The 23,741-nt window shown below is 39.8% G+C and overlaps 1 protein-coding gene across 2 annotated transcripts; it reads right to left on the bottom strand.

The window, feature by feature from the left end:
• Window positions 1-2,963: 2,963 nt before the first annotated feature.
• Window positions 2,964-19,458, bottom strand: sfpq (splicing factor proline/glutamine-rich). Of its 2 annotated transcripts, XR_006924928.1 has the most exons (12): window positions 18,738-19,458; window positions 17,608-17,796; window positions 17,220-17,521; window positions 17,000-17,095; window positions 16,646-16,842; window positions 16,482-16,566; window positions 16,244-16,358; window positions 16,062-16,107; window positions 15,844-15,953; window positions 3,541-3,589; window positions 3,362-3,457; window positions 2,964-3,282 (listed from the first exon to the last, which is right to left on the bottom strand). XR_006924928.1 is itself a non-coding variant. In XM_046843682.1 (10 exons), the coding sequence occupies exons 1-10, from the start codon at window positions 19,272-19,274 to the stop codon at window positions 11,833-11,835; spliced, it is 1,797 nt and encodes a 598-aa protein (XP_046699638.1). In that variant the 5' UTR covers window positions 19,275-19,458; the 3' UTR covers window positions 11,417-11,832. The 2 variants fall into 2 exon arrangements, 1 of the variants encoding a protein (XP_046699638.1); XM_046843682.1 differs by lacking the exons at window positions 2,964-3,282; window positions 3,362-3,457; window positions 3,541-3,589 and adding an exon at window positions 11,417-11,952.
• Between the last annotated feature and the right edge of the window lie 4,283 nt (window positions 19,459-23,741).

The following is a 23,741-nucleotide window of genomic DNA, read 5'->3' on the forward strand; positions in this document are numbered from 1 at the left end:
ATTCTCCAAAGATCTGTCAAGGTCCTGCTTGCTTTAGAAAAGGTTTGCTGAGGCATCATGTGGATATTTAGGTAAGGGTTAAGGGCCCTGTTTAGGAGCCCAACAGTTGCAGGTGTTGCTGGGATGTGAACTCACCTTCTGATTCAAAATCCAACATCTTGATGGCTTGAACAGTGAGATACCACACTTATGCTGGGGTGTTCATTTGTAATAAAACGCTACATCTATATTTTTGATGTATATTTAATATAAAACGGGTTCTCCGTTACAGCTACCATGAACAGAACTATGACCTATTTAGAACTCCGTCTAGATGTTGCTTTTTATCGTTCTATAAATCAAACCTGAAAGTATGTAAGCCATTTTTTATTTACATATATATATATATATAATAACGGATCATTTCTGCTTCATTCACAAAAAAATGACAACACAATAGGTTTTAGAAATCACACATTTGTTACTCTTTTACTGTTCACAGAGCTTTGTGGACCACCTCATCCATGAAACCTTCATCAATAGACTCATTGTCCGTGTCATCATCTTCTGCAGTGCCCAGTGTCGGTAAGAACACATGCAGCTGCTTCGGGCCCTTGGGGGATAAAACCCTGCTGAAACACGGTATCCCCTGAACAGATAAATTTCCCCGGCATCCAGACGACCGTTTCTCTTGTCTGAAACCACACCAGCTGAGTTCAGGGCTCTGAGCTGGGCAAGTTCGACGACTGAGCCTAGGAAGAGGTCGAAGTGGATGAAAAATGTGTATATACAGGTGTGGAGGTCGGCTGAGCGTCTGTGCGAAGCGATGAGGGGCGATTTTGAGAAGGAGGCCGGAGTTTGCGAGAAAACGTCTCACATGCTGGCGTCTGAGCCGGGATGAAGGAATGAGTGACGCTGGAGAACAGGGAGAAATAGAGATCAAAGCGTTACCTGTTTCTGTCAGGGTTTCTACACAATTTTCATTGAAAAATTCTCTCGGTTTCGGCGTTCCGTCCACACCGACGCCCGTTTTTCACGTGGCAGTGCAGACGGACCCTTTCGAAAACGATGACGCGTTTTTAGTTGTCGTTGCGAAGTTTTTCAAAGAATAAACGCTGTGGATGAGCGACTTTTGGGAAACGATCGTAAAAGAAGTGTGGACGCAAAATCCATGTTTTCCAACGTATCCGGATTAATCTAGATGTACAAAAAATACAAAAAATTTACTAAATCTTAATTTAAGATTTTAGGAAATAGACTAAGATAACTGTTTGGAAATGCTAATGTTTTTCAAAAGGATCAAAATAAGTTATTTTAATGTCATATTAAATCCAGAATCCTACTGTGAAAGTAGGTGGTGGTGATTTTCAAATCCCATCCACACTAAACTGTGACTTATTTGCCCCTGACCAAGGTCCTTAAACATACATCTGCTCAGTTGCTCTGAATAAAATAAATGTCAATGAAGTGCGAGAAGAAAATTGGTTTGTATGCGATTTCCAGCAAATCGGATTGAAATATTCAGACTAATGTATCGAGTGCACTATATACACATAAAACAAGATATTATACACACTAGGTATCAGCTTACCCTGGCATCCTTTGACGTGCCATATTGGCGAGCGATGGAAGTTTGAGAGGTTCCCATATTCTAGCAGGGCTGTGGAAGGTGCTGCAGAAACCACAGAGCTGGAAAGGAGGTACATTTGCATCAAGGCCCTACCCTTATGTATCATTTGCTTTCGTTTGGGCTCTGAACTATTCCTGCCTGTGTTAAGACTAAGTTCGGTAGCACTCATGCCTGCAGAATGAAAGTGTGATTGGGTACAGGAGGCACCCATGGGGGGGCTGAAAACGAGCTCATGAATGATGAATGGGCATTAAAGATGCATGGAGCAGGCACCATTGGCCACATGCTACCCAATTCCCTTTCTTCTCTCCCACTTCCGCAGGGTCCGCTTACAGCAGGTATAACTATCTCTCTTAAAAGATTATCACCAAACCTGCACATAATTATGATTATAGGGGTTTGTTCAACATAAAAAAAAAAAATGCTGAGTCGTATAGATTTAATATGCAGGCAATAAATTGGTTTGGAACTGAAAATTCTGCAACATCAACAGAAAAGGTGGATGGACCGTGGTGATTTTATTCTCAGGGGCTGGGGGGGTTTCAAGCTCCTAATACCTTCAGAAGAATTAAATAACTTGACATATCTAAAGGAACAAGATGTTTAACTGTTTGGTGGCCCATGCTGGGTTTATAACCAACTCCATTCCTTATGTGAACAAAATGGAGTGATTACATTTATACACCAACAATCTTTCACAAATGCACAGTCTTTTATTGGTGTTTGATAGACACATGCATACTCCTTTTGATTCTATAAACTCAAACACTGGACAGTGAATGAATGGAAGAAAGTCCAAAGAAGACATTCTCTAAAAGAACAAAAATAAGCTGGAGACCAGGAGAGATGATGTTAGCAGCCTGCCTCAGCCAGCAATCAAAGATGGAGGTGGACGCTTGATGTTTTGGGGTTGTTTTCGAACAGAAATGGATGGAGACCTATTCCGGAAAAGTGAAAAACTGTAATTGAAACCGACTTCATCATACAAGATGATCTGAAGAGCACGTCCAATTTTGCCCAGTCACCACACCAAAATCCTACTGATCTGCTCTGGGAAGAACTGGATCACAAGAAATCCCAGTGAAGAACACTGTTGGCGAGTTTTATAAGAGGCACGACATTTCATGGGTATTTCAGCTGAATGTTTAGAGAACTGTCCAGGTGCTGAAAGTGCGTAAAGCTGTACTTCATGCTAAGGGATGATTTTTTAAATAAAAACAAAAAACTACATTTTCTATTACATTGTTAAATTACTTTTTTCATAGAATCAAAAGGAATATACATGCACCTCTTAAAAACCAGAGCTTTTGCAGTAAAAATTGTTCAACTTCATTATGACACGGAATCAATCACAAATCGTTCACAAAATTTTATTATTCACAGACGTTGTACAGCGTTTGTCAGAGAAACCCTGCTCCGATCGCATACACGTGTCGAGTGGGATTAACTTTCAGACTGCAGTCCCGAATCGGAGCCGTGATTAGCGACGTGTGATAAAGCAGGTGAAACGCACACCGCAATGCATTTAATCGTCTGAACACAACACTCGGGTCAAGACTCTGTACTGGAAACTCAAGCTGTGCTTTTCAGGTTATTCAACAGGAGCCCGAGCGACGCCCTGATGAACACGTCCACAAATCCGTGTGCAGAACTTCGGAACCTCCAGCAGGTCCCTAAAAAAATTAATAAATAAATAGATGTTTGTTTAATAAACAGTTAGTCTGGTTCAATGCTTCTGAAAAGACGACTCACAAGTAGTCCTGCGACCTGAAGGTTTGCTGTCCTGCTGCTTGTAGTCCACAGCACCTGATCCATGTACTAGATCAGAGATTACACTTAACCAGTGCCCTAGAACACAACAGGGGGCAAAAACATGAACACACAATATGGTGGTGCGGTTCACAGATTTGAGTGTCATCACACTTACTGACCTTATACATGAAGTCAGGTTGCTCAGCCTCCATCGGTTGCCCGAGGCCCCTGCAGCGAGAGACACAGTAAGTGAACGTGCGCTTCAGACTGTACGACACTGATTCCTAGACTAACCGAAGATGGAAATGTATTGTATGGAATAAAATGCAACATTAAACAATTGTTTAAAATCATTAAGAAATCTGTGAACATGTACAAAAAAATAAAAACTGATTCACTGTTTAAATTCTAAATGTGTGGAGGGAAAAAAAAAAAAAAATAGTCGGGCTGCTGAAGTTATATCTAGTAGAGGACGATTCGTCCAAATTGTTTACATAATGAGATGTCTCACGCTACTGCAATAGATCACTTTACATGTGAACAACAGACCTGATAAAAATAGACTTTTCTTCTCTACATTAAGAAAAGTTAATGTCCTTTAGTTTCTTATAAAATTTCTCTGCTCGATGACAAAATGCGTTTCACATTTACTCTAACAGCAGGAGCTGAGAAAGTGCAGAGAAAAGCTGCACTTAAAGTATCCTAAAAAAATAAGATACAAATCAGTCCTAATACAGACCCATCAAGCTTTTCTTAATAATATGAAAACATATCAAATATATTTGGTCTTCAATTACTGACTAATCTCAAAAAAGCAGAACAGAAGTTGAGGAATGTAACCAAGCAATTTATTATCTTCTTGGTGTCACGAGCACATACAGTTTGCAAAGGAAAATGTAAAGATTAAGCCAATCGTGGTTCGGCAGTGCAATGACTAGAAATCATGCAGATAGGAGGTCAAAATTAATAGACTGGTTTAAAGTGGAAGGAGAAAAAAAAAAAAAAAAAGGGGTGGATGATTCTGTGAAACCATGTAGGTTTCCTGATCATTAATCTCAGATTTGTCTGAAATACTTAAACCAGCCCTTTTTAGACAAAGCAGCGAGCTACGCTTGAAACCAGGACGACTCTGGTTTGATATGAAGCCGAGGCTCTTGACCTGCATCTGCATGATTTGATGCCTTGTGCTGCCGACACAAGATTGGTTCACTGGATAACTGCATGGATGATCGTACAGGTGTTTGTATTAAAGTGGACAGTGAGTATGTTGGGATTTAGTTTTCTCTAAGCCAGAAATGTGCTACATGTAATAACGGAATGGTAAAGAAGTGCACGGAGGAGTTATATGTGAAGACATTTTCAATGCGTGTTGCTTGAGAATACGAGACAAAAACCCGCTCCCAGCCTGTTGATACATTAATTTACACTGTGAAGATGATGCTTGATGTACAGTCCATTATTAACCACTTAATGGATTTTCATAGATATTTATTAAAAAAACCAAAACTTCACCTTTTACAGTGCTGGCGTTCTGTAAGAGAGAATCCTGAGGAGTGAGATCACACTCTGCCTTTCCGAAGGCACCCATTATACTAACAGGGCAGTTCTGGCATCACACTCCCTTATTTACTTTAACAAAAAGGCAACTCCAGCCAAAGGCTTGGACAATGATGGACCACAGTGCAGATTAAACACAAGCCTCCCTAAACAATCTGCCATACCGTTGGATCGGGATACATCAAGAGGCACCTGTACACCCAAGACCTCGGTTTTCAAGACGTGTGTGTAGAAGTAACACCATGATGTGCACAGTAAAATGCTGATGTAATACTCCAGTGTTGTGGGTTAATACAAATGAGTGGAATTTTACACAAGAAAGATCACAGTGGATCTAAAGTGGGAGGCCAAACAGGAAAAGGAACCGTGAACAGTGATGTAGAGGAGAGTAGTGTGGAAACTGCAACCGTGCCGAGTATTTGAGGAAGAACAAAAGTCAAAGCCTGTTGGGTTTCAAAAGTACATTGACCATCAAGCTAGAATTATGATGGGATAAAAAAAAATTACAAAAATACAAAGCTGCATTAAAGCTGGATTAGTATCTGGGCTCAAGCAGCATATCGCAGGCTGCTTGAGTAGACATGAAGGTGCAAAAGGTGCAATCACATGGGATATTGTGGTCATAATTATTTTTCTAATCAATACACATACGCAACCTTGAGGTTACAACTTTTTAAAAAAAAAAAAAGGTCGTTGTTAATTTAACAAAATCCAGATAAACTCGGCTGTTGGTTCATTTGTAGACTATACGTGACTGCAGGTTCATATTAAGGAAATACTTTAAGGTCTATACATAAATACTAAATAGTGAACCAAGAACTTACTGTGTGTGTGCTGAATCTAAGCTTAAATACATCATGAAACCAATCCACTTCAATCTGCATCTGTAGATCATTAAGCTGTTCTACACAGTTAAATTGTTCTCCAAACAGTACAAAAATAAAAAAATTCAAATAGTAGTGAGATAGCTAGTTAGTACACAGATCCTTGTTGTTCTCCAAGTTCTGTCCTTTCCCCTTCGTTGAACTGGCTTGTGTGTGCTGGACTTTGGTTTCCATTTCACCACCGCTACATTAAACACATTCTTGCATCAATCTGCCAGAACTACATCACCTCCATGTAGTTAGTTAAGATAAGACACTGCCTTGAGCTTCGATTAAGACTCGGGTCACAGAGCAAATTCACTAAAATGTTTAAAATGTGATGCATTGAGGTCAAGGGTCTGGATGAAACATACACTACAAAACACATATGAGCCAAAGTGTTGGATTTTCTCCAACTTTAACTCCCCACCCATGTCCACAGATATTTACCATGCCAACAATAATACTGTTTTGAAGAAATTGTCCCCATACACAATCCCATCCCCGTCATTTGCTTATTTCGAAGGCATTCCACGAGAGAACGCAGAAAAAAAAAACACAACTTCAGTCCACAACAGAAAATCTGCACTGCGAGTCCATGTTTACAAGTGTGATGCCAGAACCCCAAAACATTCAACATGAGTGTGAATCAGGGAGGTGAAAGCAACCGTGTGGGTTTTTTTTCATCTTCATTGAACAAAAGACATGAGCACTTACCTTTTCAGACGATAAGCAAGCAAACCTCTCGCTGCACACAAGTCCAGGCCTCAACTGTCCACTGATCTGAAGAACTACTCATCTTGTCTCATTGTAACCAACTGCTGGAGTGTCAACTGTGGAGCAGGGCAAAGCTGGACACTGGCTGCTACTGCTTAGCTACAGCACCACCATCCACGCCATACACTTTACACACAGACACAAGCTCTTCTCACAGAGAACTGGAAAACTGAGAGTTGGACGCCGACAGGGGAAAAAAAGGTGGGTTTTCAGCAGATGGTAAGTATTGGCATTACTGGTGGAAAGCTGCTGGAGCTCACACGGACACATTTGTTTATACAACTGTAAAATACAGCACCTAATAGGGTTATAAATAGGATCACATCGTGGTTATTTAGTTCAAAGGGCTGTGTTTTTCCATCCATTAAGTGGATTTTGGATGAGCATTGGGAATTTTGTTTTTCTACATGCTTGAGGAGCAAATCCATTTGACTTTCATAAGAAAAAAAAAAATTGCAAAACCATGACCTTACATGGCTTTAATGCTGGTTTGGGTTTATAATGTCCATCATTAGCAAGTCAAGCTCCATGACAAGCACTTTATACATTAAGTATAAAAAAAGTACATAATTGTATACATTAGAATTGATCTACCTTATAAAAGGTTCTAGTGGCACTTTACTGCATCACCACCAGCTGGGTGAAGTTGAGTTTAAGCTCATATTCTCACTTAGCTCTAAATATGCTCATTTTAAATATGCTTAATGGCCACTAAAACATGCTGTACTCTATTGTAGTTTGCCCCACAATGGCACTTCACGTACCACAGGCAAGATTAGCACAATAATAATAAATAAATATTAAAAAGATAAGTCCTTTCTTTACTCGGATAAAAAAATAAATAATTTTCAATTACTAAACGTTTGTTTTACTGATGCGCCAAGTCTCAAATCAAGCACCAAAAACCACCATGATTCTTCTACTTTATTGGCGGTTCGCATTCTTAAGTAAAATATTACCACCATTTACTGTGGTTAAGGATCAGAGACTTAAAATCCCTATTTCACAAACCAAAAACTGACAACTTAAAAGACCATAATTAAAACATTTACAAGAATATTTAGTCTTCATGCTCCATGTTTCGTTTTGCTTCAATATTAAACATATATCTGCATAAAGCATCCATATTTGTCCATGAGCATGTTGATTAGAAAATGATAATCTTGAGAAATCTTTAAGGTATAATTAGAACAGATAAAAATGTTCGGTTAATCGGAGTTCACTTGTGAAACCGTGGGATTAAATATTTTGAATCGACAGCCCTAACAAATAACGTGTTAATTTTTTATTACAAAAAATGTAACATTTTATTTTTATAAAATTATTGTAAGGGCACTCATTTTATTAACATGCGATTGATGCAGCGCAAATTTCTTTTTGACCATTTTAATTAAATATATAAATGAAAGCGGCGAAATGTAAAGATTCTAACACACGTTCACATCCTTTCTTTACACGGACCCCTAAAGGCTGCAGCAACAAAACTGTTACACCTATTAACGTTAAGAATATTAATAACAGTCAACAAAGAGCCTGTGCTGGGTTTTTTTCTGATTGCTGGATTACAGAAACAAGACTTTTTACTTTTAATTTTGCCATGCATCTTTTAATCTGTACTTAAATTTCAACAAGTTTCAAAGGTGAAATTATATCATTTTAAGGGGTGCACATCGAATGCACTGAACATTTAAAATAAATATTTTAAAGAGCCTTTTTCAAAAAGCAAAATAAACTTAATAAAGGCAGAATTTTAGTTGTGCGACAAATCCAACACGTGTATTTAAACTGGAAAACAGCACATATTGAATTGACGTGGGGGTTTCAGTTCCAGGTCTAACAATTTATCCATTTAGAATATGTACACTTTTGACTATCCCCATGAACGTATACCACAAGTTATATCATCAGCTTAAAAACAGCAGCTTACAAGTAATGGCAGGGTGTTCAGTTTCCACCATGTGATTCCACTATGATCCTGAAAATGCTGTGTAAATTGTAGAAGACAATTCAGCACCAGGGCCAGCACGAGGGGCAACAATATACAAGTCTGTTTACTGAAACATGCTGAAACAAGAGACTCAGGTTACAAACACTACAGTTGGTCACAGTAACCATAAAACAGTGAGAAGGTCCATTAGCAGGAATGGATGAACCACTAAGTCTGGGAGAAACAGACTGTGCATTCAGACTCCCAGTTAATTAACTAATTAATCTACACACAATTACATAAACAAAGCAAAATAAAAACACTGAATTTTTATTCATTTATTTAAACAAGTTATTAAAAAGAACAATAAATCGTTTAGAATGCTCTAACCTGAGCTCTGGTCCATCGTGTTTGCTTGCTTTTTACCTTGAGATGTCTGCAGAACTCTGTTGGAGTCCATCTGTCGCAAGCGCAAATCACCTGACATGATGTGTGCGCAACGAGTCCCGTAAAATTATCTTCGAACACAGTTTAAAGACAAAACGCCGCAAGTGTAACTTGCAGTAAATGCCCAACTAAAAGCCAAAATGTGAAGTCCAAGGAACCTGTGCTGCCATTTTTTCTAAAACTCTTAATAGCTCCAAAGAGTACAGGTGATCTTAATTCTCGCAGAGTCCATTATGTTGATAATCTGGTCATACTCCAAAAGAGGGTTACAAAGGCCTGAATGTTCTAATGGAGTTATGGCAAATATACTACAGCAATCAGGCTTTAAGGAAAGATGGGATAGAGGGGAAACCACAGAGTACAAAGAGAGTCTCTTGTGAAAAAAGTATTGCTTCTGCCAATGTGATCATTACAGAGAAGCATGATGGTAAATAATCATGTTAAGATCCCTCAACAGCCTGAATGGGAAAACGCCATAATCTTGGTTAATCAAATTAACTTAATTGACAAAACAAAACACTGCTTGGGGAGGCAAATCAAAATGAACAGACGCCTCTTTGATTCATTAGTTAATTAGCCTGTGAACAGGAAATAGATAAAAGGTTGCCAGAGAAGTACCAAAACACCCAAAAACAAAAGATGACCTGCGGTCAGGTAAATAATATTTAACAAATAAGTGAAGGGAATATACCCTTCAGAAGTGCAAGTCAGTTGCGGCTCAGAGGGTTCAACATTCTTAATCACGTCAACCATTAAATGATAATAAATCCAAATATTAATATATTTAGTAAATAAGTCGGTGTTGGATGAACTGATGGATGAAGAGAAATCATGGAAACGTCCCTGTCCGGAGTTATATCTGATAATTAGAAAATCGTTCAGCTCCTAAACTAGCTGTCTTTGGCGTACAACATGGCAACCAGTTGGCATTGATCTCCAAACTAAATTGAAATACGTGGAATAAAGTTCCAATCCTCCCCAAGGGTTCAGGTCAGAGCTCTACAGTGGCTCGGGAAATTTCAAGTGTCCAAAAACATCTTATACAATTACATGCTCTCCAGCTTTGTGTCAACAGTTGAAAAATAATAAATCAGGTCGCCATCTTTATAATGTACATTGTAGACTTTGTACTCTGCTATTGTGTTCACATGATCTCAGTTACTTGTTTTAGAGGAGAGGACAAAATTAAACGGCACTGTACTGAAACCTTCACAAGTTCCGGCGAGCGCAATTTGACAGTCACCTGTTAAAGGAGAAAAACAGAGCACCAAGAAAACACGATGGCAAATACATTTGTCATGGATGCATTTGGCTCCAGCCATAAAAGTAACTCTCCCCCATGATCATAATGAAACCCAATCTGCATTAACACACTGACAGACAGTCGAGAACTTCCATTTTCGTGTACAAACAATATTAATCCTCAAAAACAGGCCTTTGCTCCAGTGGTGAAGATCATACAATCATTAGGCAGCACAGCGGTAAGAGGGCTGATGGCCGTATAGCAGAATTCTACAAAATGCTGAATTAGAATTAAGTGATGTTGGAGTTGCAGGAGGTCTGCTAGCAACCCATAGAGTAAATGTTAGATTTATGAATTACCTTGCTGTACTTAGCATGCACAAATTTCCCTGCAGTGTTGATTTAGCAGGTAACTAAAGGTTTGATATTTTCGGCTGGTGACCAACTGTAGGTCTTAGCCAGTTATAAAAAAAAAAATGAACAAACAATTGAAATTGAAGTAAACTAAAATAAAAACGTACTGAAATTTAAATAGCTTAGATCTTCACATTTATATGCATGCCAGGCTACTCAATTATGGTTTAAACCATCTATTTGTAACTGCGCATCTCAAGCCAAACATTAATATGCAACGTCAGGGGTGGACAAATCATTGTCCCAGATACATTAACCCAGAAACTGGGTTTCAAAGTGTTCTGGATGATCAAACTGCACAACAAACTACATTCGGAATCACCACATTCTGCACTAAAACACACTAAAGTGTAATCTGGTCGACTCAATCACTTTCTCCTAGTGAGGGTTAAGTGTCTATCCTGTAGGACTGACTGAAAGGAGGGAGAAGTCATCTCCAGATGTGCAGGACATCATTTAAAGCAACATTTACACATTAAGGAAAGTTTAGTGAAGCCAATTTGCCTGCGTTAACCAAACTTGATTTCCTCAAAGTGAGGTCTGACCACCACAGACTAAAAACACAGGGATGCTGGCAAACAACTGCATCTGCTGTAAATGCAATGTTTAATAATCATAGAATTGCATCACTACATTAGCCACCCCTTTGAAAGTATTTCTACATGCTAGATGGGTTAAGCTAGTGCATTTTTGATTTGTCCACCCCTGTATTTATTTAAACTTAGTTAAAATTTTTAGATGAATTCTGGATTCATACCTCTCAAGTAGACGATTAGTGATTTTTTTTTGGGGGGACGAAGTCAAACACTGTGCCAAAATGCTGAAATGTGGGTTTGTACAACCAAATGTTCTCTTTATTGCAAATTACATGGATTATCTCAAAAAATGTTGAATGGCACAGAACATAACCACAGTAATAGCAGAACAACAGGAGCAACCAGCATAAACAAGTAACATTGTATGATTTTATATATATATAATGTAGAAAAGGAGAATACAATAAGTTTTGCTGAGCAAGATGACCCTCTTGCTGAGCGGTTCACTACTTTTTCTAACCCGAACACACAAAATTACTTAAAAAAAAAAAAAAAGATAAAAAAAAAAATTGCCACACAAAAAAAAAAAGAAGAAGAATCCTCAGGCTAAAATTCCAATGGAATATTTTAAACTTAAATACATCATTAGGACCCCAGAATCTAACTGGAAATCCAGAAACAAGCTCCGCTATTTAAAAAAGTGCCAGATCAGAAGCGTGGCTTCTTGGCAGGTCCTTCGAATTCCTCACGGACTCTGCCGAATCCGGAATTGCCCGGACCCATGCCCCTCGGACCAGCAGGGCCACCTTGAGGGAAACGCTCATTGTGCTAAAGCGTAACGTTTTTCGTACGAAGTAAAGAATTTGGCAGAGTAATTTGTGGTTTGTTTGTTTTTTTGGTGGTTTTCCATGGAGGGAATACAAAAGGGCCAACAATGGCATAAGTTCCATGAGTTCATATTTTGAGCCACAGGTATTAAAGTGTGTGGGGGATCCAAGGGAAACATTCGATGATACCGTTCCAACACGCAGATCCACGGTGCCATGGGTAACATAGGAAAAGGAAAAGAGGGTAATGTATTTGTTAGAATGATCCTACCATAGAAGAACTTAAATGTGGAAAAATTACTACCATTTGAACTTGTCAACAAAAAAGGTAATCAGCTGAATTGCAGTCAAGACTGGTTTCTTGTCTAGATACATCCAGCCTGAACAAGTGTTTCAGATATATTAAGAAAAATAACCAATAAGGCAGCTTGTGTTTGCTTGTTTATAAAATTATGCTACAGCATAATCCTTTGGTATCTGAAAGTTCTATAAATCTTGCAATATGCCCTAGAGCTTGGTTTTACATGAGCCATTGCCCTGAGCACTTTTAATTAGTTGTTATTTAATTGTAAAGTCTAATAAAACAAAGTGACCAATTAGACAGTTCGAGCAAACGCCTTAAGCTCGTGAAGTGGATTTTTTTTTTTTAGAATTCAAACAGGACTGTAGTTAAAACACGTTGACAACTAAGCTGTAACTACTTCCAACAGAATTTCAATTTATTAAAAACATACATGATTAAGAGCCAAAAAATTAACTGGGAATCCAGAAACAATATTTTAAAGTGCCAGATCAGAAGCGTGGCTTCTTGGCAGGTTCTTCCTTTAAATACTTTAATTTAATGGGAGGCTACATTTTCAGATGACCACAATTTTAAAAACATGCTAGTAATTGGATTAAAGTTTAATAAGACAACATCCTGTAATGAATAAACTTGTTTTTCTTTCTTCTTGCCATGAATATTTACATTTTCAAATGTGTGCTTTATTCCATAAACCAATAACAGCATTTGGTGAAACACTGGGACTTGCCAAACTCACAAATGGTTGCTTAAAACTTCCTCCCTCTCAGAGACTGAGACCCATGACCATATAAAATAAGTGAGTTTCTTAGCAACTTAAATAATTGACAGGAAGTGACTTCCTCTTTTTCCATAACTACAAGAGTGAACTGCAGGTTGACTGGACATACACAGATTTGTTGCAGTTAGAAGAAGCCCTTGTCCAGAGCGACGTACAAAAGCACCAATATATAATTTGTTTTTCCTTCTCGTAGATTTCATTCCTCACCATTCGTACATACATAATCACGAGCAACCAGTGTAGCTGTGCATGTTAAGTGTGTCTGATAATTATAGTGTACCAAATTCACAGATTCAGCAACAAATTGCAGTTTCAACTGCAGGGATGCAGATAAGAGTGTGCCAAACCTAAGCTATGACTACAAACACCAGGACTTGGCTCGTACCTTGTTCACTGCAATGCCCATACACGTGTTGTGTTAAGTATATACACTGCCCGCCAAAAAAATGTCACCACCTGGATTTAACTAAGCAAAGAGGTAAAGAGCCTGCATTGGAAAAATACTACATGAATGATTATCTTTCATCTGGCAACAACTTATTTAACCCTAATTGATGCGGTGAGTAGCTTCTCGTTTCTTAAACAACCATGTCAGAAGATACATCCTGTGGTCATGGAAAAGATGTTAATTTGTTTTAGAAGAGTCAAATTATTGGCATGCATCAAGCAAACATCTAAGGGGATTGCAAAACTTAAAATTGGGTTAGGAAGTGTGCAATGCATTTTAAAAACTGGAAGGATAGTGGGGAACAAGAAATGTGGTCCCAAAAAATATCGAATGTTCGTGGTCGGTGATCCCTTTAACGTGATAGGTTAGTGAAAGTAAGAGCATTTCCACAAGCACAACAATGCGAAGGGAACTCAAGGGACTGAGACTAAACAGCTGTGAAGCCTTAAGAAAACCACATCAGTGAGGCTGGTTGGGGAAAAAAAAGTTTGTTTGCTAGGGAGCATAAAGATTGGGCTCTGAATCAATAGAAGGTCATGTGGTCTGATGAGTCCAGACTGACTGGCACATCAGGGTAAGAGAGGTGGATGAACTGAAGCATCCATCATGCCCAATGCCTACTGTATAAGCCTGTGGGGGCAAAGCTATGATCTGGGTTTGCTGCAGTGGGTCAGGTCTCGGTTCAGCAACGTTATGTGCCCAAAGAATGAGGTCAGCTGACTACCTGAATATACTGAATGACCAGTTTATTCCATCAATGGATTTTTTATTCCATATTCCTAGATGGCTATGCCAGGATTCATTGGGCTCAAATTGTTAAAGAGTGGTTTAGGGAGCATGAGACATTTTCACACATGGATTTGACCACCACAGAGTCCAGACCATCTAGGGTAAAAAAATAACCAACACTGGACGGAAATAAATGTGACCTTGTAGACGCTCATCAAAACGACGCCATGGCGAATGCGTGCCATAATCAAAGCTAAAGACAATATATTAGTGTGTGACTTTTTTTCTTTTTTAGACGGGCAGTGCAGATGGCTGAATTCGATTTTCTAATGAACCCCATGGTTGATCACCGGCATGTGGCAGCTCTCCATCAAACAATGCAGCTCATGAAAATTACGCCGTGCTCCTCATTTCACTTTCCCCAGACGGTATCTTCACAAAACATATATAATTTCTATGGAGGTTATGAAGTTGTGACCTCCATGTGAGTGGTGAAATACTATTTAAATTGACAAAAGATTCAAAACCAGATTAATCAATTTAATGCATAATAAGCACTGGACACAATGATCCTTCAATAGAAACCAGTGTCTACAGTAACTTTTCATTTAATTTCCTTCAAGAATTCATTTAAAAACAGCAACTTTTTAACATGTAATGACACTAGAATGCGGCAAAAAGATGCAGAAAGTTAAGTAGAAGCCATTTGCACTATAAAGTGGCCCAATTTTGCTTTTGAATTGCAGATTCAAATTGATACTAGTAAGAAAACTATTTTTTAACAAAGAGGGGAATAAAATTCAGTAGATTTTGGCTTCGCAACGCAATGAAAACGAAGTGAAAGACTGAGTGATTGAATTAACTGAGCTGCACTGCCTGATGAAAAGAAGCCAATTTGTAAAAATCTGGAGCACCACGAGAGGCAAATAAAAAGCTGCTAATTGCATTTACACAACAGTGTGTGGAAAAGCAAACTGAGCTACCGCAGGCCCTTAATGAACTTACGGCCTGTTGCAATCATTTGAGGGAGAACAAAACAATTCTGCCACCATAAACCTAAGCATTGATGTCACTCACACAAACATCTAAAAGCAGATAGAAAGGAATTGATTGCTCAGAATAAACTCTAAAGGCCACCCTGAAGGATCTTTTTTTGGTTTGGTCTCATCCAAAAGCTCAGCGTTCTGATTTGTTAATTTATTGATCAGAAAATCCATAGAAAGTCGATCTGCACAAAAACCTTTCAAATACAAAAGTGCCAGACGATCTGCTCATTAAAGGGCTCATGAGTACTAAAATACAAGATCAGTCCAGAGGTTTTCCAACACAAAGAGTTGAGGTGTGTTTGTGTTACAAGAAGGTGCAAAAAAAACCCCTCAGATTCCACAAAAAAACATGCCTGCCTTCATTCACCACACCAGACAGGACTTACAAAGCAAAACCAAAGTCCACTGTTGGGTTTTTGTACAGACGGACTTTCCAGGAACCTCGAGAAACATTAGGAAAAAAAAGCAGAACGGGATGATTTTTTTTTGTCCATTATAAATCTGTCCAAACCCTAACTGAAACCGTTCACTCACTCACTCACACACACACACCGTACTGCCGTTCACACAACCACAAGATACGTTACCATTTCGTTGGGCACCATGCCCCCTGGCACTGGGCCACCGAGTCCCTGGTGACCTTCAAAGCCCATTCTGGCCAAAGGAAACTTCTGGTTGTTAGAGCCAAAAGGCATATCTAATAAAATAAAACCAAGTTCAGAAATGTGTACATTCAATTCAAACCTCCAACTTCAAAAGGCAGAACAAACCTTTCATAAAAGCACAGTAAGAGAATTATGTTCACCTGCTAATCCAAGACCTCCAGCATTCATCCTCATCTCCCTTTCCCTCTGTGGGGAAAAAAAAAAAGTTATATATATATATATATATATATATATATATATATATATATTATAGTTTATAGATTCTGATTGTGAAATGTAGAATCTAATCTATCTCCACTGATGGATAAAACATGCCACCTACATTGTCCATGAAACCTCCCATTCTGTAGGACTCCTCACGCTTGCGCCTCATCTGTTCCTCCATTTCTCTCTGCCGCATCATTTCCTCCTCCCGTCTGCGACGCTCCTCCTCTTGCCTACCGAAGGAAAGAAAAAACATTTACGGCAATGATGAAATTTCTCTCTATCATATTATAAAAAAACAAACAAAAAAAAAAACCACGAGGCGTGTGTGGTGGTGGGGGAGGTTAGTTCTGTACCTGAGCTGCATCTCTTTGCGTTTTTGCATTTCCTGATTATGCACCTCTTCCATGCGACGCAGTTCCTCCTGCCGTCTAAGAAGGTCTAAATAAAGGAGGGTAAAAACGTTATGGACTCATACGAGCCTTATTGTGAACTACTAACCCTGATAAGAGACACTTGCCCTGTCGAAGTAGGTTAGCCTGGTGCTCGTGGTAGGCGTCTTCCATTTCCGCCTCCAGCTTCTCGCGGGCCTCGCGGATGTTCTTCTCCACCTGCTGCCTCTGCTGTTTCTCCATGTCGTCCAGAGACTTCCACCTCTGAGAGTATTCGAACTCGAAGGTGCCTGGTCTAGCAAAACGTGGAGGCTGCTCTCGCTCTCTGAAAAAATCCAAGAAATTACCCATCAGCCTACACCACAACATCTCAACATTTCTAAAAACATTTTAATCCATAGAAACTTTCATTTATAAACAGATTTAAATGCGAGACTCTGATCACGAGCCAGACGTATTTCTTTGGTAGCTTTGCAACTCACTTCTGATAATTTGGGTTCTTCTGGGCTAGCTTCTCTGGCAGACCATCCTCATCGTCATACTGGTCCATCAGCTCAACCACAACTGGACGAGGTGACCTGGTGGAAGAGATTCACAACAATCCCTGGTTATTTCTCATGTTTCTGTGCAATAGCGCTTATTTGTGTACGTTTTTAATTCCGTTTAAATGTGAACATGCTCGACAGTGAAGATCAAACTTACGACGTGAGCAGAAAGACGCCGTCGCTGCACCGATCGAGAGCTTTGCGCGCCGCAGGCTTGGTAGCAAACTCGACGATGCCTTTTCCGACTGAGCGTCCGCGGTCGTCCACGACCACCACCGCCCTTTCGACCACTCCGAACTGCGAGAAGGCCTCCTCAAGGAGCTCGTTGGAGACGAACGGAGACAGGTTGCGGATGGACAGCGCAGCCGAATGGGTCGCGAATCGAACCCTGAGGGGTCTGCCTTTCATGGGCTTGTCGTCCAGTTCGGCCTTCGCGACCTCCGCCAGAGCTCGCGACTCCTGAAACCGACAGAAAGGATAAAGTGGTGTACGGGTCGATCTTCTGGGCTCAAGATAAACGCGGGTGTCAGTTGCGAGGGTCTTACCAGTCGGATGAACCCGAAACCTTTGCCCTGGTTGATGAAGATCTCACTGGGTTCTCCATACTTGGAGAACAGTCTCCTGAACTCGTCCTCAGTAATGTCGTTGGGTAGATTGCCGATGAACAGCCGACATCTCTGGGTGTAGGTCTTCTCCCCGGGTTTCCGCAACATCGACAGAGACGCCTTCAATTCCTGAAAGATTAAAACCGTCCGTTAATACCTGGCTTACAAATACATTTATATCTCAATAATAAGTAAAGTAAAAACAGAGGTGGATAATTATCATTTTTACCCTGCTGTAGTTCTTGCGGATTTGTATTAATATAAAAAAAAAAAACAATGACGAAAAAATCGTGCACGGTTTTACCTCAGGATTCGACGCAACCGCAACAACTCAACACCTAGCATTTACCAAATTACCACGCAATAAAAATACCAAAATGTATTAAAAATCACTAAACAATACTATATTGTACACAATTACATCATTTTTAAAATTAAAAATTATAATTTATAAGCTGCTTGGTTATTTCATGTCGTTAGCCAGTTCGCTATTTAGCTCAACAAAATGGCGGCTTTGGCGCTCACGGGCCGTATCCCAAATGGCACACTTCATAGGCTATACCGACATATTGGGACACGAATGGGAGAGGGGGGAGGGTTGAACCCTTAAAAATAATCATTGTATTTATTTAAAAAAAATATATATACGTGTGTGTGTGTATATATATATATATATATATATATATATACTAACATTATTAGTAGTATCATTAATTATTTGATTTATGCTGCGCACCGCGAGCTCTTCGGCGCCATTGTTCCATGCAACAAAATGGCCGCGCGCACCCCCCGTGAACGCGCAAGCGGAGCCGAATCCCAAATAGACACCTTTTTGGACACAAATGGCACTAAATAGTGTGCACTTGCAATTCGGGAAACGACTACAGTGTAGGGGTGTAATACGCTATTTGGGATGCGGCCCAAGAAAAATAGAAAACAGGCCCGAATAAGCCTAAGTGTTATTGTGTATAGAACAATACAGAAACTGAAATTATACGGAAAAATAAAATAAAAATTGTATATTGATGTGTTCAACAGTTATAAAAAAAAAAAAAAAATTCTGTACTAACATTGGAGTGAGGAGTCGCAGGTGCCCGGGACGACTCGGTGTTAGGAGGCTTCGGGCCGTTCCCACTGACCGGAGTCTTCTGCGGAGGTTTCCGCTGTTGATTCTGTGGTGTTCCGGTTTCTGGTTTAAGAATTTTCGGCGGTGGTGATTGAACTGGTGATTGAACTGGTTGAGCAGGAGGTTGTTGTGGTGGAGTTGGTGTCGGTAGTGGTAGGGGTAGTTGTTGCTGGGCCGGACCTTTACTCTGGGCATCAGGCGGCTGCTGTTGTGGCTGCTGTTGCGGAGGAGGAGACTTCATCTCCGGCTTCACAGGGACAGGAAGGATCGCTCCCTCAGGTTTTTGCGGGGTGCTCGGGTTAACCTGGTTAACTTGATTGGGTTTAAAACCTCCAGCAACGCCGCCACCGCGGTTCTGAAACGGATGCTGTGGACTATTTCGGAAATTTGGGTTCCCCATCCCTCCGCGCATTCCTCCTCCTCCAGTTCCACGGCCTCGCTGCTGAAATCCGCCGCGGTTCCTAAAACGGTCCCGAGACATACCTAACCGAGTATTTAATTTATGATAAAACGTTTAAGGAAAAAAATCTCTAAACGCAACAACAAAGAGCGGCAATCCTGCTTTTTTTTTTTTCCCCCTTTAAATCTCGGATTAAACCCTCAGTCTGCTCCGCTGTTGTTCTCGCGCTGTAAAATGGCTGCTGGAGTGTCGCCTCACAAAGCTATAATTTAACCGGCTCGGTATATGTGACGTCACTTCCGTGCGACAGAAAGGGGTTCCCTCTGGCGACCCCTACCGCCCGTCACTGGTTAGGCATTTCATTTCAAGGCGTGTCTTTGTGTGTGTATCAGAAAAGTGAGGTTCTGAAGTACAGGACCAGGGAAAACATTTTGGACCTCCAGTTTTTTTTCTTTATTTTCCTCTAAGATGCCCAAACCATGAAACAACACATATTGAATTAAACGTGTGTTAAACGACCCAGAATATGTTCCGATTTAGCTTTGACGCCAGCTTGGCAATCTCATAGCATTCTTTCATCACAGACCCGGAATGGTTTTCAGTTCACAAGTGAGCTTCGTCAAGCGTGGCATTCCTGGCCTTTATTATATGCTTTATTATGTACTGATGTAACCATCAGAAACTATGTCAATGCTGGTAAAACTACTGTACAAACCCAAATTATGTTAAGAAACCCCTTAGGATTGGCTACCTCTGCTGCAGAGGATAAATGTATTAGATTTACCAGTCTCTGAAACAGCCAATTTACATAAATTCTTCCCGGATTTCAGGTGGCAGGCATATTTTAATATCCACTCTTCAGAGGAGACTGTGTGAGTCATCATGGGCGAATTGGCACAAATAAACCATTACTTTGCAAAAAACAATAAGGCCCTTGGTCTCAGTTCCTGATTGTGGGGTTCCCACTGAAAAGCATGGAGGAGGAGGCATAATGGTCACACTGTTGGCGATTTAGTCAAAATTGAGGGTTAAACCAGCATGCACAGCATTTTGCAGCGACATGCCATCATTTGTTTTTCAAGAGGACAATGACCCCAAATACACCTTTAGGTTATGTAAAAGCAATTTGTTTAAGAAGGAGAGTGATGGAGTGCTGCATCAGATGACCTAGCTTCCACAGTCACCCAATCTAAATCCTGTTTGAGATGACCAGAGAGTGAAGGAAAAGCAGCCAACAAGCACTTAACACCTCTGGGAACTGCTTTAAGATGGCTGGAAAAACATTTCAGGTGATTATCTCATGAGGCTACTAAGTGAGAGAATGGCAAGAGTGTGTAAAGCGTTAATGAAACCCGTGCTTCTAGAAGTTTTCCTCTGACTTATTCTTATTGAGGAAACACCACAACATAGAGTGAGCTGAGAGACATTCCATCATATTTATCAGCCCTCGTGCTGGAGCGCAAACTGATTAGCATAACAGGGGATGCACCTAGCACAGAGAAACCCCCACTAACTACTTCATACCCAATAATTTTTCCACGTCATTATTTAAACAGTAAAAACAGCTCATTATTAGCAAGTGGATGCTCATAAATATATATAATATATATAAGTGTGTGTGTGAGGCCCGCTTTTGTTTTCAGCTTGGTTTATTCTGAAGGAAAACTGGTTTATTTTCTGATATTCTGATTTTTGCCAAGTTTTCTTAAACATCGTAAGAAGTTGTAAAACTAAGCCTAGTGCATGAAACGGGTTTCGTGAAGACATTTTGTATGGACTGGAACTTCAACCGAACCTCGGGCGTCCTCACTAATAATCCCCATGTCCCACTTATCCCACTCATCCCCCACAGCCGTGCCCCAAATTCTACTGGAAATAACCTTTTCACTTATTCTCTGGTAGATGAATGACAATAAAATCCCAACAGCACGAACCAAATTCTAGTGAAAAACCTTTTTAGGAAAAGTAGAGGCAAGTTATAAGAGCTAAAGGATGATCGATGCTAATGCCCTTTGGATTGTGAATATATCGGTGTAGTTCAGGTGTTCACATTATATAGCTCAGATTAGCTAAAATCAGCATTTAATCCATAACAAGGAATTTTGCAGAGTATTAAAGAGAAGTTTTTCAGACATCATGTACATGAGGGAGGCAGGGAAATGCTTATCAAGGCAGCAATTCTTTAAAATAAAGCCTTTTAAAAATGCATAGGATGCTCTCGGCAGTGTGATGCTAATCAGCAGAGCCTGTAATATCAAACGGCTTCCCGTTTCCTCTGAGCGCAATTGTTATTATTAACTGATGTGGAAGGAATATATGTAAAACGCCTACATTAATGAAGCTGATTTGATCAATCGTTTCTGCTCCCCGGATTTTTTTTCCGCATGAGGGCAAACGCACATATTTGTTGCTGCTTTTTCAGTAGCGAAAAAATGTTAATTTCCAAGTGGGATTAATCATTTGAAGCTACAGCCAAAGTAATTGATCAGTTGTCTCATTAGTTCCATTCTGGGTGTAAATATTAACAGGCTCCCCGTGTTGTTTTTTTTCTCATGTGGACGAGTTTCTCTCTTTAGAGTACAGCGTTAAACAAACGTGCGCTGTTCCGAGGCAAAACAAAGTGACACGGTGCAAATGTAATTCGTGTAAAATATGCTGTTATGAGGAAAGAACACTACGAAACACAAAGGATTTGTTCCCGGGAAGTAGGCGTGCGTGGTACTTTTTAATTGCGTACAATTTCAAAGCATAGAAAATGGCTATCAACTCTGCATTTTGGACATCATAAGTAAGAAATGTTGAAAATTACACTAATTCATTTGCATAGAGTCAGAAAAAAAAAACGGGTAAGTTCTAAAATATGTTTTTTTAAAACTCTAATTTTAGGTGAACAAAAAAAAAAAAAAGATGCCAATTCTCATAGTTTCTCAATGTAGATGTTCCACTAGATTTTGTGGAAATTTCTGCTCATTTAGTCATGAGTTGAGTCGAGGTGATGTGGTCTGAGGTTGCAGTCAGAGTTCACATTCATCTCAATAGGGCTGAGCTCTAAAGCAGGAGATCTTCCACTCCGATTCATGTAAAGCATTTCTTCATAGAGATCACTTTGTGCACAGGGGAATCATTATGATGGAACAGGTTTGGAGCTCCTAGTTGAAGTGAAGGAAACGTTTCACGTGACATCAACCAGATACATTTTATACAATTGTGTGCTTCCGACATTGAGGTAACAGTTTGAAGAAATACCACAAGAAGAGTCCGTTGTGTCCCAATACATTTGACAGGGAACATATATTTGTGCAACCCTGAAGTTATTTATTTTACAGAATTGTAAATACACACAACATACTGTTGCAATACACACAATACACGTCATCTGGAGGGGAGCATATATACCTTTCATATATACCTTTCAGCATTCATAGTGTCTTCCAAAACATGCAAGCTGCCCATACCGTATGCACTGATGCACCCCTATACCACCAGAGATGCTGGATTTTGAACAGAACTCTGATAACATGCTGGAAGATCCCACTCCTCTTTAGCCCGGAAGACAGGACGGCTGAAAAAAGCATATAAAGATTATATACTTTAATTCACAGACAAGTCACTATAAAACGTATCCCTAATCCTCGAGCCAGAGGTGACGGCGTTGAGGGAAAACTCTCTGAGGCCATACAAAAATAAGTGTGAACTTCCTTCCACACTGAAACCTCCAAAGCGGATACATTTTTGAAAACACAGGCTTTCGAAAACGATGGTGCATTTTCAGCATCCGCCACGACATTTCAAAGAGCCGGAAATGAAATAAACGCCAGGCGGAAACAACGTATTTTCAGTTTTCAGACGTTTCAGTGTGGATGAGCGAATTTTGGGAAACGGACGAAAACAAAAGTGCGGAGCCTTTTTTTAGCGGATAATCAATGAATGTATAAATACATTGTATAAATGTCCACACAAATATGTTTTTTGTTTGAGAACGACAAATTTTCTCTCTCATTCCGTCCACACGTAGACGACGTTTTCAGTAAAAAAAAGCGCCCTTCAAAGTGGTTCCTAAATAAAACCATCCACTGTAAACTCATCCATCTGTCCATCCTCAAAAGTAGGCAGAGGTTTCAACTTTTTAGAACGGCATCCAAGTGCTTTTGAATTTGCAAAACAATTTGCTCCAAAGAACCAGACGATAAACTGACGCATAACACAAAAAACATTTTCTTTTTCCTCTTCTTTTCAAACTGTAGAGCAGTTGATGAATTGAGGACGTTGCTTCATGGGTCCAACACTTGTTTTTTCCTTTTTCAGTCAAGAACACAGAAAGAAATCCAGCTGTTGTAGGCAGTAAGCTGAATCTACCACATGATGGCTCTGTCGCATCACGCCAGAGGAATAAATCAATGTTTTTCAGAGCGTTGAATTTATGCCTTTTCTCATTACGCCTCTTCCATTCATATCAATGCTGGTCACCACAGGCACTCACATGTTGCATACTGGGAAAAATAAAACCACAGCACTTGGTTAGGCACTTGAAGGATTTTTCAAAGGGAT

The sequence above is a fragment of the Silurus meridionalis genome, chromosome 29 (assembly GCF_014805685.1).
Source record: "Silurus meridionalis isolate SWU-2019-XX chromosome 29, ASM1480568v1, whole genome shotgun sequence".
In the NCBI taxonomy this organism is placed as follows: Eukaryota; Metazoa; Chordata; class Actinopteri; order Siluriformes; family Siluridae; genus Silurus; species Silurus meridionalis.